The sequence below is a fragment of the Callospermophilus lateralis genome, chromosome 4 (assembly GCF_048772815.1).
Source record: "Callospermophilus lateralis isolate mCalLat2 chromosome 4, mCalLat2.hap1, whole genome shotgun sequence".
NCBI classification, from domain to species: domain Eukaryota; kingdom Metazoa; phylum Chordata; class Mammalia; order Rodentia; family Sciuridae; genus Callospermophilus; species Callospermophilus lateralis.
In genome coordinates this window covers 12,810,973-12,828,434 of record NC_135308.1, presented here as the reverse complement: position 1 = coordinate 12,828,434, position 17,462 = coordinate 12,810,973, and the positions used below count along the sequence as shown (strand labels likewise).

The following is a 17,462-nucleotide window of genomic DNA, read 5'->3' as shown; positions in this document are numbered from 1 at the left end:
AGCGTCTTCCAGTGCACCTCCGGGCGACAGCACCAGTAAGTAGCCATCCTTCCACCCACCTGCTCTTTGCAGGGGGGGGACTAATTTGGGGATGGTATTTTCTCTAGCCACTGTCCACATTTTAAAAGGCCTAGTTTTCCTTTTGGCTGTGTGTGTGTGTGTGTCTGTCTGTCTTTTGGAAGATTTTTTTAAAAGGCATGATTTGGAATTTTGACCTTCTGACTGAACTCAGATGTGCCTGAGCCTGCTGGGGTGTTGCGGTTCCCCTCAGGGTCCTTTGCGTAGCTTCTCTCTTGGTGAGCAGCGTGTGGAAGGCTGCCGGATGGTGCCCCGTGCTTCATTGTGGTGAGCTTCTACACAGCATTTCAAAGGACCAGGGTGTGACCGTTGAGAGCTCTATTACGAGCCTCTCTTCTGCCCAGAGCGTAAGCAGGGAGTGGGTTCTGAGTCAGGGCGCGGGTAGCTTTGATGGGTGAGTGCCAGGGGCTCACTGTGTTCAGTGTTCCTTGATGTGGCTTGGGCTTCTGCATTTGCAGTGTGGGCCTCTCAAGGATTCTAGAAGGTGGGACAGGGCTGTCCACACCCTGGATGAAGGTTGCTGCAGAAGGGAATCTCTCCACCGCGCACTGTGCCAGAGGTCTCTCTTCCCGCTGGCCTGCGCTGTGATCTGCAGCATGGTGTTTCAGGGGAGGACTGGCTCCTTGGCTGGTCATCTCCTTGGTGGGCTCCCAGGTGCAGTGGAACGCAGCGCTGTGGCTGGGCTGAGGGGGCAGGTGGGAGAGCTGGCTGGGCTCCGGCCCGCAGTCAGGCGCTTTCCCAGGCTTGGATTTCGTAAGTGTCAGGGCTGCTTGGGATGAGGCAGGATAGGATGCAAGACCTTGGCGGCAGAGGCTACCACTGTTTGGCAGTTCTCTGGTGCTTCCTGGGTGCCTAAGCCTTGCTTCCTGTCTTTGGGAGGAGGCCAGGAGCAGAGATGGCTTGGTCTGGCTCCTTGCAGGAGCTGTAAGTGCTCATTGCTGGGTGCTTCTTCTTCACACCAAGACCCGGGAGCCCGTGCGTCCCCTCTGTGCCCTGCATCCCAGAGTACCTGGCTCCACATGAGCGGATTCTACATTATCTTCCCTGATCCTAAAAGTGCATGTGCTTTGAACACGGAGGTGTTTTATTCATGAGAAATTGAGAAGGGAGGGTTGGGAGTCACCAGCTGCTCCACAGCAGGCACAGAGAGTCAGCGGCCCGGTGATGGGTACTGTGGGGCCTGGCCTGGGCCGTGTCCTTGGCAGGATCTTCAGGGACAGCTAACGACACCCTGCTGGACTCAGCTTGCCCAGGCCTGGACCCTGGGTTCCCCATCCATGGGACCCTGACAAGTGGCTTTCCTTCTTGCCGTCCCAGTTTCCCATCTGAAGAGACAGAGACTGGGCTGCATGTTGTCCCTCTTCAGGGACCTCATACCTCCCGTTATATGATCCTTGATCTCACTTGGGACAGAAATGCATTTTCCACTCTCCTCCCTCCTCCCTCTTCTCCTCAGCGAGAGCAGGCCTTTCCTGTCTGTCATCTTGGGGAGAGTCTGAGTGGAGGCTGACCCATCGGTCCCTTGCTGGCGGTGCCCAGAGCCTGGGTAACGCAGGTGTGGAGTTGGGTTTGTACCTAGGCCCTCCTGTAGAGTCATGGTTCTGGGGCTGCTGAGAACTTCCACAGGTCACATAGCGAGTGGCAGAGCCAAGCCAGAGACCAGGTCCCCCGATTTATGGGCCAGTACCTTCTTCTCCTTTCCACCCCTGAGAGTGGGCTGCAGTTGGGCAGGTAGTGTGTGGAGAAGGGGGACAGTGCCCAGGCAGAGACGGGGGGGACCTCCTTTGCCTGGGCCCAGCTCCTAGGCTTCAGCCTGCTCCCTGGCACTGCCAGAGTCAGCTGGGCACCTGCTTGATCGCTGCACTTCCTGCCTCAGGGTTCCGCTCGCCCCCTCGCCCCTTGGCTCCAGCTGCACTTTCACAAGTGTGTTCAGCAAAGTGTGACTGATGGTTAAATGAAGAAAGGCCGGCCGGGCCAGCAGACTCGTGATTAGGAAGGGCTTTGTTCAACCTAGTTAAACAGGTTTCTTTCTTGAAGGACTCCACCGGCCTTCAGCACGGTAATTGCACTGCGAATTTCCAAGCAGTGCGGATCTCTGCAGATGGAAAGAGCTGGGAGCGGGGAGGAGAGCCCTGCTGCTAGGCTGGGACAGCCCAGATGGGAAAAGTGGTTGGTGGGAGTCTGTCTCTGGGCGCGTGCTGTTTCCTCTCTCTCCATTAATTTCCATTTTCCTCCTCTTTATCCTCACTCCTTTTTTTTTTTTTTTTTTGTATTTTAAAAAACTAAAGTGAAATAACAAAATTTGTTGTCTTAGCTCTTTTTTTAATATTTCTCTTTCGTTGTAGTTGAACACAATACCTTTATTTTATATATTTATTTTTATGTGGTGCTGAGGATCGAACCCAATGCCTAGGCGATGGCTAGGTGAAGGCTCTACCGCTGAGCCCCAAGCCCAGCCCTGTCTTAGCCATTTTTAAGCATATAGTTCAGTGGCATTGGCTACACTTAGGTTGTTACTTAGCTCTTGCCACCATTCAGCCAAAGACCTCTTTATCTTGCAGAACCCAAACCCTGCACCCATTAAACACGAACCTTCCCATACCTCCACCCCAGCCTCTAACAGCCCGTTCTGCTCTGTCTCTGAATCTGACTTCCACCACATCCCCTCAGTGGACTTGGGAAGCACTGGTCTTTTCATGACTGGTTTATTTCACTCAGCCCAATGTCAGGTTCACACGTTACGGCATATGTCAGAATTTCCTTCCTTTTTAAGGCTGAGTAATATTCCTCAGTATGGGTAGACCACCCTTCACCCCTCGTGGACATTTGGGTTCCTTCTGCTCCCTCCCTCGCTTTTTCTCCTCTGGTCCACAAGTCCAAATTGACTGTCGTCTCTCCAGTGGGCTGCTCTGCCTACTTCCTCCGTGCTTGCCTTTGCTCTTTTCTGCTGCTGGTGTGCCTTGCTCCGCCCTCTGCTCTTTTCTATGCTCCTTTTTGGCCCCCCGGGTGGGCTGTTCTCTTCCCTCTTATCACCCACTTGTGTTGTTTTTCCCACTGTCCATCCTTCCCTCTGTCCAGGTGCCGACCTGGGCGGGTGCTCGGTGCAGGCAGGTGGAGACTCGAAGGTGCTCAAGAGGAAGGAGACTCTTTGCAAAGCTGTGGCCGCGGGCGCCCTGCTCACGGCCGACTTGCCTCTGTCCCAGGCAGGTGTCATTAAATATCAGTGCTCTTGAGCACCCTGAGGACAGGGAAATCCCGAGTGCAGAGACGCCCAGGCCTTTCCTTTTTCGTTTGAGGTTGGTGCGATTGGGTTCAGTGCATTTGTGTAACTTAAAAAGAGGGTCTGGAGGTGCTGAATCCGTCTCAGATTTCCTTGTAAGTCTCAGTATAATGCCAGGTTTGTGGAGGAGACCTTCCTGGCCATGTCACATCTGTAGAGGAGGGATGGCAATTGTCAACTGTCAGCCTGGACTCATGTTTCCTAGTGCTCTAGGGATTAAGACAGACGGGGACATCCACACCCCGGGACTGTGAGTGCTGTACCTCAGGTTGGCTCCACACCGCCTCTGGCCCCGCCCACCCCTGTGCCCACTCCCAGCCCTCCGATATCTGTCCTTGTAGGAACAGAGGCAAATTCCGAGTGAAGCCAGGGCTTTCCTACCTGAAAAGAGGCACTGCAGCAGCCTTTCCCCAAGGCATGGGGACCTCTGCCCTGGACTGGGCCTGGCAGAGACACTGCTTGTCCACAGTCCCAGGATAGTCCCCAGGGACGGGCTGCTGCCTCTGCTCTGCCTGAGTCGGCAGGTCATACCCTGGCTTGAGAAATACAGTGAAATCTTTCCTTTACAGCGATAAGGAAAGGTCTAGATGAACAGTGACCAGCAAGCGAGTGCCGTCTGTGAAATGTGGTTCCTACTGGGGGAGATAGGCTGAGACACAGTGCCCTCCACCCCGGAGGGTAGGTGCCTTCGTTCTTCAGCAAACATTTGTTGGGGCCCCAGGATCAGTCCATTTTAGCAGGCACTGGGGATCTGTGAATGAGACAGACACTCGTACCCTGGAAGACCATATTCCAGACCGTGTTAGATTCTGTGAGGCCCCTCTGTGAGTCCTTTATTACTAACAAGGATGGAAATAGACACAGGTCTCATTTAATGCTCTCAATTGGTCATCCCATCAGTGAAGAGACCCAGGCCAAGAGAGATTAGCCCACATGTCCAGGGTCACACCAGGAGCCACAGGATCTGAATTCACCCTGGCTCTCTGATGCCAAAGCCCAGGCTCTTGACCACACACTGGCCCGTTAGGCTCTTTCCTGAAACCTGGAGCAATTTCAGGCATCCTTTAGAAATTAGTGCTAGAGCACCAGCACTCCCAGGGACAGACACCCCCACTTCCCCCTGAGAGCACTCTGCATTCCCTCCCCTTCAGGGGTCGCCGGCAGCCACCCAGCACTGAGCCCAGGTGTCTGACTGAGGCCTAGCAGCTTCTGGGTTGGCGCACTCCGTTGCTTCTCTTTCTCTTGATCTCCTTTGCTCATTCTGTATCCTCTTGAAGAAACAGATACTGTGGCTCAGGACTATGTTGAATGAATGGGGAAAAGGGAGTCAGGTGGCTTGTGGGTTAGGCCAGGACTCGCTTAAACCCCTGGGATAAGAGAACCCGTGAGTTCCTGAACTTAAGGCCTCCCTCCTTCAGGGCTGGGCTGGGGAGGTCTACCCCTGCTTGGGTCTTCCACTTGCCATAGGCGGCCAAGTGCTGAGCTTCTAATAAGGCTGGACCCAACTTAAAGAACAGATTTATAAGCAGAGAAAATCTTCCTTTTTTTAAGCATTAAGAAATGCCCTTTCTTTGAGGAAGTGGTGATGGTGGCAGGGTGGTGGTGATCGTTGCTTATGTTATTATTTTTATGTGCTTTCTTGGCAAAACAACAAGTTGGCAAGAGCCTGCCTGTTTTCTTTGTGCTTTTAATAGCTGGCAAAACCTAAAATCTGGAAATGACCATAAAGGTAGATCACTCGGTTCACATTGTTTCTCCGGCCCTGGGTGTCGGGGGTCTCTGTTTTGGGGACCTGGAGGGAGCCCTGCTGTTGGGGGTCCAGAGTTCTTTGCCCTGTGTTTAATCAGAGAAGCCCTTTCTCCTTTTTATATATTAGGTGTTCTGTTTGGAGATTAAAGGATTCTCCTACCAAAACTTGGAGCGCCCCGCCTCTAGGCTGGAGGATGAGGGAGTGGGGAGGGAAAGAGGAAAGGAGGCAAGAATCCCTCTGTGTGGCAGGGTGGAGCCTACTTGGGTCTTCCACTTGGCAAGTACCTCTTACCTCTGTGCTAGTCGGGGCTCTCTAGACAAGCAGAGACAATAGGGTGTGTGTGTGTGTGTGTGTGCGCGTCCCCAGTTTATTTTGAGGAATTGGCTCACACCACTGTGTGAGCTGGCAAGTGCAAAATCTTGAGGGCGGGCAGCAGACTCCTAGGGAAGAGCTAATGCTGCAGCCCATGTCCAAAGATAGTCCAGAAGCAGAATTTCTTCCTTCTTGAGGGCCTCTAACTGATTGGATCAGGCCCACCCACAAGAGCTCAGTAATTTATAAAGATAGTGGCATCCAGTAGAGAAAATGCCTCAAAAGCAGCCCTTAATTGAACCAAGTCAATGCTTAAATGTGAATCTTATCTAAAAACTACCTTCACAGAATCATCTAGACTGATGTTTGACCTGGGTACCCTGGGCTAGCCAGGTTGAAACAGGAAGTTGATCTTCCCACCTGCTCGGGTGCGTTTGACGCCTGAGCAGCTGTCAGGAAAACCAAAGCCAGGTCTTGGCCTCCAACGGGCAAGGCTGTGCGCAGGGGTACATTAGGAACAAGACCTTTTATATTTAGGTGTGTTACCTTGTGAAAATGAAAGGACGTTTTTAGAGGAGTGTTTAGAGGAGATGAGGTGGGTGAGACCCAGGGGGTTCTGGGAGAAACCCAGGCAGGGCCTGATCCGAAGTTTTCAGGACATCTCAGAGATGTGAGAGTGCAGAAGACGGCAAAGCCAGAGTGGGAGCCCAGGATGGGAGCCCACCGCCCACCGCTCTCCATGCCAGCAGCGCTGCGGAGGTGCTCGGCAAAAACTGTCAAAACCTCGTCTGTGCGGAGTATACCGACTCACTGTCACTCTTCCCTAGGGTCCAATACAGCATAGCCTTGTCCACGGCCTTTGTAGTGTGTCAGGTATCGTAGGTGATCTAGAGCTGATTTTTACAGAAGGATGTGCCTACATTATACACGGATGCTATACCTTTTACAGAGGGACTGGAACATTCTCAGATTTGGAGTATCCCATGGGTCCTGGAACCAGTTCCCACAAATATGGGGGGCCAGCTGAGCTTCTGTTTATCTGGGGCTCCGATTTTATGAAGGCCTTCACACGCATTATTCCACTGCCACACGCAACAAAGGAGTTTTTCATGGGCTGTCGGAGGTCCAGGGAGGTGAAGGGACTTGTCAGCAGTCCTGCAGCCGGCCAGTGGCGGCCAGTGGCGGGCTTGGTAGGCTCTCCCTCCCCCACACTCCGCGCCCTTCCCTTGTCCTTTGCCCCCATGACTGGACACCATGAAGACTGTGGCTGTGGGGCAGGGAGAGGCACGGGGGGCACTTTAGGAGGGAGAGAGTTTTCTCCCGTGGCTTTGGGTCCCGGTCCTCTTCTCTCAGCCTCCTTATTAACATGCGCGTTTTTGTTTTCTTGTTCCTCCACAGACCCGAATGCAGAGTTTGTATCCAGATCCCAAAGCCCAGTACACAAGTATTTACGGAGCCCTCAAGAAAATCATGCAGACGGAAGGCTTTTGGAGGCCCCTGCGGGGCCTCAATGTGATGATGACGGGCGCAGGGCCGGCCCACGCCATGTATTTTGCCTGCTATGAAAACATGAAAAGGACTTTAAATGATGTTTTCAACCACCAAGGAAACAGCCACCTAGCCAATGGTATTTTGAAAGCATTTGTGTGGAGTTAGCTCTCTACTGAACATGCTCCCCGGGGCCTTCCTCCGGGCCTTCCTCCCGGGACCCAGCAGCCTTCGTCTCCAGCGGCTGGCGCAGCACAGGACTCTAGGGAGCCGCTGTCCCGTCCGCTCCTTCGCGCTCTGAAGCCGGGGGAAGCCGGTGGCAGTGTGTTTCGGTTTTTGTTGTTGTGGGCTCTTTTTGGCTTTTTTTTTTTTTTCCAAAAACAATTAATGATCAGACCTAGGAAAAAAAAAACCCGAATAGAAACAAAACCTTTGAATGCTGGATCCAAAAAAACAAATGTTATGTGGACAGCTCCTTTGAGACTGTTTAAAAACTGGTACTGCAGGTCTCCACAGCGCCAAGATCTAACTAAGCTTTAAAAGGTCAAGAAGTTTTATGGCTGACAAAGGACTTGTGCCCCTGCGGAGGGCCTTTCCCACTCTGAGCTTCGGGAGACTTGGGGACTTCTGCCCCCACCCTTCCGTGTGTCCGAGTCGCATCTCTGCGAGCGAGATGGTTTTGCGTGGTTGATCCGAGGGAGACAGGCGGGGTGGGGTGACGTGGTGGCGGGCAGCTCTTATGCAGGGCACGCGGTACTGTGCCGCTCGACAGACTCCTGCTCCTGTCGCGTGGTGTCACCTTCCATTGTTTTTTTTTGCTTGGGTGTAGAAGGGGCACTGTGAACATCAATTTAAAGTGTACTTGTTTTGACAGTTCATTTTTCAGCAGTAGAGAGTGAGACAGGGCCAGTAATAATGTGGTTTTTTTCCCCTCCTTCTTTTTGTTCTTAGAGACCCAAAATGCATTCCTCCCATCAGCAAGCCTTGGAAATAAGGGCACTGGTCGGTTTGCAATCATTTCTTTGGCTTGTAAATGACTGACCCTCCATTGCATTTGTTGAGAAGGTCACTAAGAGCCACGCCCTGGTTCTCCCCTGAGCCCAGGACACTGGGCCCTCCTTTGACCCTAGGTGCCTTATGGAATGGTTTAGCTCCTTGAGGGAGGTTTGGTAAGACCCACGTCTGCCCTGTGCTGTCCCCAAAGCATCATGGTTTACGCTGTGGTCGCATTTTGCTTTTCTGGGGGATAATTAGAAGTGTGTACGCAGGGGAAGGGGCTTGTTATGTGCATTTCTGAGGAGGGAGCCTGCTGTCCGTCCCTCAGCCCCTCAGCTTCCAGTGGTAATTTTAATTACTGGGCAGTGACCCCACAGAGGGAAGAAATGCAAAGCCAAAAGCAAAATACCAGGCATGAGTCTAGACTTTTGAAATTCCTGGTTCTTGAAGCCTGACCAGAGGAGACCCTCAGGTAGGGTTGGTCATTCAGGAGACCCTGGAACTCTGTTAGATGCCAGTCTTCCTAACTTCTTCTCTTACTCATTTGCCTAAAAATACCTGGGCATCTCTAAAAAATTTTCCACAGTGATTTCTCTTCTGCTGTCTTCCCCCCTCAACCATAGACATATTATCCCCTTTGATGACCTTAGCTTGAGGGTACAGTCAGCTAGAATGCAGACGGAGGCGAGGGACAAGAGAAACTGAAAATCAGACAGTGGAGAAAACTGTGAGGTGTGGCTTCTGAACACCGACAACGTGAGCAGGTCTAGCCTTTTCCCAGGGTTGAGGACAAGAAAAGGAATGAGGTTTCTGCAAGATTCACAAGGGGGAACCTCTGCCTATGTCACCCTTCCCCATTGTACTCAGCATTTCCAAGTAATCGGAAATTGCCAGTTACCTTGGTATTGGCTCAGGGTGTGAAGCCTCAGTGCTCACTGAGTGGAGTCAGCAAATTTCGCTCCTTAGCGTGCCAGGGTCCTCTGACTTAGGTTCCAGGGACTTCCTGGGAACACTTGGTGCCAGAGTGTAATTTTCTGGAGTTTGTTTTGCAGGGATAGCTGGGAGTATGGCCACCCTGCTCCACGATGCGGTAATGAATCCGGCAGAAGGTAATGTTCCATGGTTCCACAGAGGGACCGTAGGGGATGTACAGAGGGCAGGAGAACAGGTGGGTGGGAACGGGGGTGTAGAGAGTGCACATCAGACTTCAAGAAGGAGCAGGAGTGTTGGAGCTCTGTGGTCTTCCTGCTGTGGAAATACTGGAGGTGTGGTCCCCAGACCCGCAGCCACCCGGGAGGTATTAGAAATGATGATTCTCGGGACCTACCTCAGGCCCACTGAAGCCAGCCCCTTGGAAGGGACTGAGCGTCTATTGGAATAAGTGCCCCAGTGACTCCACACATGCATGTGTGGCTACCAGTGTGTGCAAAGGTGCATGCTCACACCCACCTGGCTCCTGTTAACCTAGACAAATTTTAGGGGGGCATCTATTAGGCCTTTTGTCCAATTTGCTTTTTGAAGAATTTGAATTGATGATGGAAGATTTCAGGCATGGGTGACTGTAGAGGGAATGGTATTATGAATCTCTGTGTATCCGTTGCTTCTGCTTCAAAAATTAGCAGTCAGCCATTTTGTTGGGGCTCTATTTTTTTTCATTTGGGTTTTGGAGTATTCTAAAGTAAACAGCCATGCAGACGTGAGTTCTGTTAGCTCTTTATATATCCCTATGTCCTCAGCCAACTGCAGTCAAAAAAGTGAGGAAGTTTGGGGCCTGATACTGGCTGTGTCTTCAGCTGGGTCATTCCCTACTTGGTGGTGGCCTCAAGTGACATACGGATCTCCCCCCCCCTACTGCACACCTGAGAATGATCCCTTGCCAGCAGGGAGAATTGAGAGAGAAGTTTAGCAATTGGAGTCTTAGGTGATGAGTTTGTTTTTTTGTCTTTGAAGGAATTTCTCATTTGCTCTCAGCTGCTTCTCACGTCTTAGCAGACAGGGGCTTGTTCCTACCTAGGGCTAGGCTGGGTCACAGTGGGAGGTGGGGCAGGAGTCTCTCAACCCTGCTGAGGGCAACAGGTGTGGGAGGAATGATGCTGGTTCCCTCCTGGGTGAGCAAGCAGGAGGCATGCTGAGTGACAGGCACTGGTCTCACGTGTATTTGGAAAGCAGAGAGCTCGAAAGGTGGCCTCTGTCCAGTTTATCTCTCACACACTTTCTCCAGAGGTGGAATATCCTTAAGTCTATTTACCTGTCCTTGTGGCTTATCCTGTAATTTGTTCAAGGCAGATCCTCTGAGGTCAAGAAAGAGGTCTTCTTGGGCTGGCAGGAAGTAGTTTAGAGGCCACTCCAAATCTTCAAATAGATAAATACTACTACAGTCACTCCTTGGTGTTCACTGGTGCTGGCTGGACACCAGAATCCACAGATGCTGAAGTCCTTTATATAAAATGGTGGAGTATTCGCGAGTGTCCTCCCACATGTAAATCATCTCTAGAATCACTTATAAGACTTAATACAATGTAGACGCTCTGTCGATCGTTGTAGTACTGTATGGTTTAGGGAATAATGACAGGAAAACAGTTGGTACGTGTTCAGTACAGTTTTTTTCCTTGAATGTTTTGGTACGCAGTTGGTTGAGTCTGCAGATGTTAATCTAGATAGTGTGGAGGGCCAACTGTATGTCTTATGCGTCCTTTTAAAAAAATTTTAAGACGATTCATGAAGGAACCTGGCCAATAACCAGTCAGCCTGTGTTAACTAAGGGAGGATTTTTCCTTTCTAAAGGAGAAAAAAGTGAGGCTCAACTCTTGCCCTTTCCCTCGTCATTGCTGTTGATTTCGGGTCTTTATTTCTTTTAAAGTGAAGCGAGTCGTGTGTGTTCATTTGACAGTGGGAGGACATTGTTAAAACTCTGAAGTCCTGGGAGCACGGCCTCGTTCACTCTTGGCCTGTGACCCACTAATTATTTTGTATTAATAAAGCCAGGGTCTGCCCTGGAGATTGTCACTGAACTTGGGCAGATGTAATTCCAGTGTTGTCCCAAGTGCACCATGACCCTGGAGTGAGCTTGGGGAAGGCTTTAGATCTGTGGTGGGTGCAGAAGGTACTGGAAGCCAGGACCTGGCAGCTCATCTTGGCTCATCTGGCCTAAAGCAGCTGCCTGGGTTGGGGACCACCTTACTCAAGATTCTGGCAGGAGACACTTAAGGAACTAGTCTTCCTGGCCCTGGGTCCTGGAGATAAAGTGATACACCAGGATTCACCCTCTGTGGCTTCTCGGGCTGGGCTGTGAGTGCTCGTTCTTCCTACTTATTGCCAGTAAGTCTAATATGCTTGTTTCTCTTTATTGGCTTGGCTTCCCATTTCACTCCGACGTGGGGTGGGGCCAAACCAACCACCTGTCCACTGCTGCCCGTCTGGCCCGCCCTGCCTCAACACAGTGGTGAAACAGCGCTTGCAGATGTACAACTCGCAGCACCAGTCAGCCCTCAGCTGCATCCGGACCGTGTGGAGGACCGAGGGGTTGGGGGCCTTCTACCGAAGTTATACCACGCAGCTGACCATGAACATTCCCTTCCAGTCCATCCACTTTATCACCTACGAGTTCCTGCAGGAGCAGGTCAACCCTCGCCGGGACTACAACCCACAGTCGCACATCATCTCAGGAGGGCTGGCCGGGGCCCTGGCTGCGGCCGCCACAACCCCCCTGGACGTCTGTAAGACCCTCCTCAACACGCAGGAGAACATGGCACTCTCCCTGGCCAATGTCAGCGGCCGGCTGTCGGGCATGGTCAATGCCTTCCGGACGGTGTACCAGCTCAACGGGCTGGCAGGCTACTTCAAAGGCATCCAGGCCCGCGTCATCTACCAGATCCCCTCCACTGCCATCTCCTGGTCCGTCTACGAGTTCTTCAAGTACTTCCTCACCAAGCGCCAGCTGGAGACTCGAACTCCGTACTAAAGGAACAGGCTGTGGGAAGTGGTTCCAGAATCTTTTGTTCTCAGAAGGCTTCTCCTGCCTGCCTCAGTCCCCTCGCCCTCACACCCAGGTCCTTTCTTGCAGGGTGCTCCCGGCAGGCCCTTAGAAGTAGGGGAGGACCGGACACCCACTGACCTGATGGCTGTCCATGGGGACATCCTTGGGGACATCCCAGGAGGCAGTGGTTGGGAAGGACTTTTGGAAGGGGAGCGAGAAAAGACTTTCTCCTCCTGCCCCGAAAGGAATGTAACTTTTCTGCTTCACTGTGACAGTCTCCTCCGTAGATCCTTAGATCACACAGCAGGGAAGAGGAAGCGCAGTGACCAGTCACATTAAAGGAAGAGTTTATGTATATAAAGGTTCCATTACAGTCTAAAATAGGTGGATAATGTTTATCCTTTATTTTTCTACGTAGAAGTTTTTGAATTTGTGTGTGTGCTTGTGCGTGTCCATAAATAGTGTTGCAGCTGGGATGATTGTGTTGTTTTTTTTAAAAAAAAAAAGTGCTGAATTCTTCCATCCTGCTCAGTTCAGAGGCACCAAAGTAATAAATGGCTGAGTGCGGCCTGAAACTGTGTAGCACCCTCAGATAGAAGTTTCACTTGAATGTAAAATAATAAATATTAAGTTAATATTTTGAATTTCTCTTTTACTGGGGGAAAAAAGGTACGTTAAAAAAATATCAAAATAATGATATATTACTTGCAGTTTTTTTTTTTTTTAAACCTAATCAGTCACCTTCATGTGCCTTTTTCTTTGTTTTTCCTAAAAATTCCAGGCCCTGGCACGTTTTCTCCCGCTGTGTACAAACACGCACACATATGGGGCGGTGGGCTGCTCACACTGCAGGTTGGTGGCTTCAGTAGCATTAGGTTGACTAGTCTTAAACCTGCTGAGACTGGTCCTCCCTTGTGAGTGGTGTGGCTCTGCCTCCCTGGGTCAGCACTTAGAAGCCCTTGACAAGCCAGCATTTGGCTAGGTTGAGCAGGTCATTGGGACAAATCCTACGTTTATCCCAGACTTATTTCTATGTCAGCCATTTTTCTCAGGCACATCAGGTCACTTGGTCTATATGTGTTTTGACCAAGTCTCCTCCTAATCTGTTTAAAAAAAAAACAGAGGCAGCATATCTCTGGCCCTTGTTCACCCACCTGCCCTGTTCCAACCACCAATTCCCCTGTCATAGCCTCTCAATGCACAGTGACAAGACCGGCCATCCATAAGGGACCCTACTGCTGAACCCTGACCTGGACCCTCACGCGCAAGCTAAAGGATTTTCCCAGATCCATTCTCAGCATGGACTGGTTCCTGGCACCTGAGAACACCAGGCCCTGCTACCTTGTTTTCTGAAATGGAGTCAGATTGTTGCTAAGAGAAAATACAAGCCTCTTTCCTCTGGCCACAGCAATCCACATGCTTCCAGACCACTCTCATGGGAAGACTTGGATGGCCTCGCAGTTCTCTTTAGCGCTCTTCAGCCTGACTACAAGTGAGCAGGAAGCATGTATGTCTTCATTTTGGTGGACCAGGTCTTCACCTGCTGCTCTGCCAATAGCCAGTGCGGTGCCTCTCGCCGAGAAGGCTCTGCCTGGGCTCCTTTGGATGGCGTGACTGTCGGAATCAGGTTGCACTTGGAGAAGCGTCACCTTGGGACCATGCACATAGTGCCTCTGGGTGTAGGTTTTGTCCCAGTAGCTATGAGAAGTTGTATAATACAAGAATTGACTTCCTTTTTCAGATCAAGGAGGAGAGACAGCCACTTTGGTGACCTTCCATGTGGGCTTCCTCTGGGGCTGCCTTGGGTTAGTGTGAAGTAGTGCTCAGTGCTGCAGGTGGAGGAGGAAATCAGATGGTAGATCCTAAAGTAGAATTTAAATCAAATCCTTAACAAATGCTTGAGACCACCCCTTTCATCCACTCAGTACACCACCTTGCTGCAAAGTACTTCCTATAGGATTTTGTTCTCAGTGATACATTGACAACAGAAGCTCTTGACTTCCCAGAGAGCCTCTTTGTTTAGGGGATGTAGGTGGGGAGGCAGGACTGGGACTTGACTCTCTGTGGGTTGGTGGTCCAAGGCTCTTGTCCTGGCCCTCCCCTCACTGTAATGGTGGATGGGGGTTGTCAGAGGTTAGTCTCCTATCCCACCTGCCCCACCAGGTCGTCATGGAGTGAGTAGATGCCTTTTCAAGTCCTGAAGCACTAAACAGATAAAAGTGTTTGTTAATTTTGTAGCAATTAATTTTTCCCTCTTACCCTAAGCTTGAAAGTTGTTATTATTTTTGCCCATGCAGACTGTAGCCCATGTGCTGACTGTGATTGACATAGTAAAAGTATGAAATAGGAGAATGCTGCCCCCTCCCAGTGACCACCTTCCTCACGGCATATTCTTGGTCACGAGCATCTTTGGAGTGACGTCGCAGCCTGGCAAAGTGTGCAGTACTCATACTTTAACTGTGTGTGTGTGTGTGTGTGTGTGTGTGTGTGTGTGCCGTGCATTAGCTGTTGCCCAGACCATGATTGGAGGTTCAATCACTTGTACATCAGAGTTTTAGAATAAAACATTTTTTTTTTTTCCCAAATGGGAGAATCATCCATCCAGAACTTTTTTTTTTTTTTTTTTGGATTGAATCTAGCTATTCTGTTTCTTGGTTTTCTGATGCTTGATGGCTCGGTCTAACCTCCACCCCCCACCCCATTGGCCCCTAAAGCTGCATCTCCACACATTGTTATGCCTTGAGATTTTATTTTTTATTTAAGGATGGTTGTGTCTATGAAATGGAAATGTACTACTGCTTCCTACTTGCAAGATGCATGGTGTATGTGTATGTGATAAGAGGGGACAAGGTGTTACTTAAGTGTCTCTGGCAGTCAAGATGGTCTCTGCTTCACAGTTGCCCCCAACTCTTCAAAGAACTGGAGAAGTGTGCACTCATGCGTGGGAATGTTGCCGATATGCTGCTACAGTTGTATCACTGGAACTACAGAAAATAAAGCCTTGATCCTGGAAGTGTTGTGGGCTCTGTGGTGGGAATAGCGAGGTGACAGAGGTGGGCGGCCAGGAGAGATGGTGTGGGCAGAGCTTGTGCATGTTCCATCTGACTCACGAAGGACGGGCATCACCAGGTTGGATGGGAACTGCCCTCTTCCCAGATTGGAAGCAGGGCCCCAACTGGCCAGCACCAGGGCACTTGGGGTGTCCCAGCAGGGCAGCAGCTGGGAGTTTCCTGCTCACCTCACTCCCCATCTTGGGAGGGTGGTGGCTTTCCTTGAGGGAGCCTGAGTGTGGCAAGCTGCCTGTGTTGCCTAGAGCATGCTATGGCTTCTCATTTCCTCTCTCACGCACCCCTCTGCAAAGATTGTAAGGACCCTCTGATTGGAGAAGTCCCTGAGAGTAACCAGGGGCCATATTCCCCAAAGATCACAGTTTAAGCTGGAAAATATAAACTAGAGGTAGGAGTTGGGGAGCCCCTTTGAAAAAAGTCAACAGTCAAGGTCAGAGACCTCCTGTCAGCATAGCCACTGAAGCCCTTGGTGGAGGTGCTAGTCAAGCAGGAGGTGAGGGGTTGTCTGACGCCTACATGGATTTTCTTTACAGTCACTTCTTGGCCCCTTCCCCGCAAGTTGGCAGTGAAGTTCAAACAGCACCATCCTGCCTGTTGGCCCAGGCTCCTTTAGGTCCCCTTGTCCTCCAGGTCTCTCCTTTATCCCCATTAGCTGGGGGCTGGAGCTGCCCCTGCCTCAGCTCTTTGGTGCTGACGGTGTGCATTTCTTCCCAGCTTCACGTTGGGTAATGTCACATGGGTGACTTGAAATTGACAACAGTGAGGATATTTACACCACAGAAACAGGTGCGCACCCACTAATCAAGGCCATTGCTTCTCTAAGAGTAGCCACACCGCGTAGCATAGTGCTTGGTGTGCCCAGGTGTTCAGTGAAGGTCTGCTGGGAAGCAGATGTGGCAGCTCATCTTCAGCCTGGGAGCCTGCTTCCTGCTGCCCTCTTAGTTCCCGGCCTGCCACCTCCTCTCTGGAGCCCTCTTCAGAGTCTTCAAACTCAATTCCAGCCTTAGAAAATCTACGAATAAAGGTGCGCTCTCCCTACTGTCTTGAGTCCCCAGAGCCATTGGTAGATTAGCCACCCTCCCTCTGGCCCATAGGAGTGGCCTTAATAGTAGTAGCACCTTGGGAAGAATATAATAACCGCAGTGTTGTAGAAGAGGGAGAGACACCGGTAGGAGGGAACCAAGGTGGAGGATTATTGTTTATGGGGGAAGAAAGCAGTGTCTCTGGTCTAAGGCTCAATATAGGGAGTGGCTTAAGAGTAATCAGTGCAGTTTGAGGAATACAGCTTGGTTTGCAGCCCTAAGAGTTTTGCGGGAGATACTTTCACAGGAAGCTGCAAGTGCGTAAGAGCCTTGCCTGCCTTTATAAGAAGCCTGACCTTTTAGTCGTCGATTATGGGGAGTCATCCAGGGTCTTTCATGAGAGTATACCATGATTGGAAAAAGTCACCCAGCGGAGGTGCACAGGGCCCAGTGGGGGAGGAGCACCAGGGGAGACTGAGGTGGTTGCTTTGGTGTCACGGTGAGGTTGTCCTGAAGAATGACTAGGAGACACCAAGGGAGACCCGTTCAAATGGGAGAGGCTGGACAGAGGAGAGGGTAGACTTGGAATCCACATTTGAGAGGGAGGAAGACCTGGTAGGAGGACCAGCAGGTGGTGACAGGTGCCCATCTCATGCCCTGCACCAGTCTCCTTCCTCTCCCCGCCCCACGTTCTCAAGGCTGGAGGGCTGCTTCACACTTGGCTTCCAATTCCCTGCCCTTCTTCCAATCCTTGCCTTTGTGACTACCTTCTCTGTCCCCCGCTAGCTTCAGCTGCTTCCTCTGCTTGGAAAGGTTTTGCCCCTGTCTCTCCACAACCTCTAGGTGCTAATCTGCCCACCTCTGGGGAGATGGTTTTCAGATGTGGGCACGTAGCACCCCCACACTTCTCCTAAGCACCACATCTAAGTGCCCCATGGCCTGCAGGAGATCTCCCAGATTTAAACTTGTCCTCCACGTTCCAGAGTCTGTGCCTCTCCTTGCTGGCCGAGACCTACCATGTTATCCACTTGCTCAAAACCTTCAAGGGCTCCGATTGCTTACTGAGTTTAAGAATAGGCTCTGTTACACCCGGTGCTGCCCAGCTTCCTGCACAAGGGAAGAGAAACCAGGAGAGGTGCAGAGTCTTCTGAGTGGGTGGTGCCACATTCCTTCTGGACCTTTGTTCTCACTGGAATGTCTTTCTCCCTCTCCTTCCTCCTCTCCATCTTCCCTGGCTGCCCACCAAAGGCCTGTCTTCAAGGCCACCCTGAGGATGGCACGTCTTCCTGACTCCCACCAGATGTGCTCTCTGTAGCCTCCCCTTGTGTGGGGGCCTCTCTGCGGTTTTGCTGCCTTCCACCCAGAATGTCTGCCCAGTGAAGAAAGGGACGACTTGGTTCAGCCTTCTCAGCCTAACGTCTCCCCCTCTGCATGACAGCAACAGTCATTAATTGTATTTAGAAAATTCCTGAAACCCTGTGGGATGTGCAGG

The 17,462-nt window shown here is 51.2% G+C and overlaps 1 protein-coding gene across 3 annotated transcripts in view; it reads left to right on the top strand.

The window, feature by feature from the left end:
* Window positions 1-14,886, top strand: part of Slc25a37 (solute carrier family 25 member 37) — a 38,009-nt gene extending 23,123 nt beyond the window's left edge. For 2 of the 3 annotated variants that reach the window (XM_076853575.1, XM_076853576.1), the window contains exons 2-4: window positions 6,819-7,047; window positions 8,957-9,013; window positions 11,345-14,886. In XM_076853575.1, coding sequence (XP_076709690.1) covers window positions 6,819-7,047; window positions 8,957-9,013; window positions 11,345-11,865 — 807 coding nt within the window. In that variant the 3' untranslated portion in view covers window positions 11,866-14,886. Of the gene's footprint in view, window positions 1-6,818; window positions 7,452-8,956; window positions 9,014-11,344 lie in introns of those variants that run through there. The other variant, XM_076853577.1, reaches the window with a different exon arrangement.
* The last annotated feature ends 2,576 nt before the right edge of the window (window positions 14,887-17,462 follow it).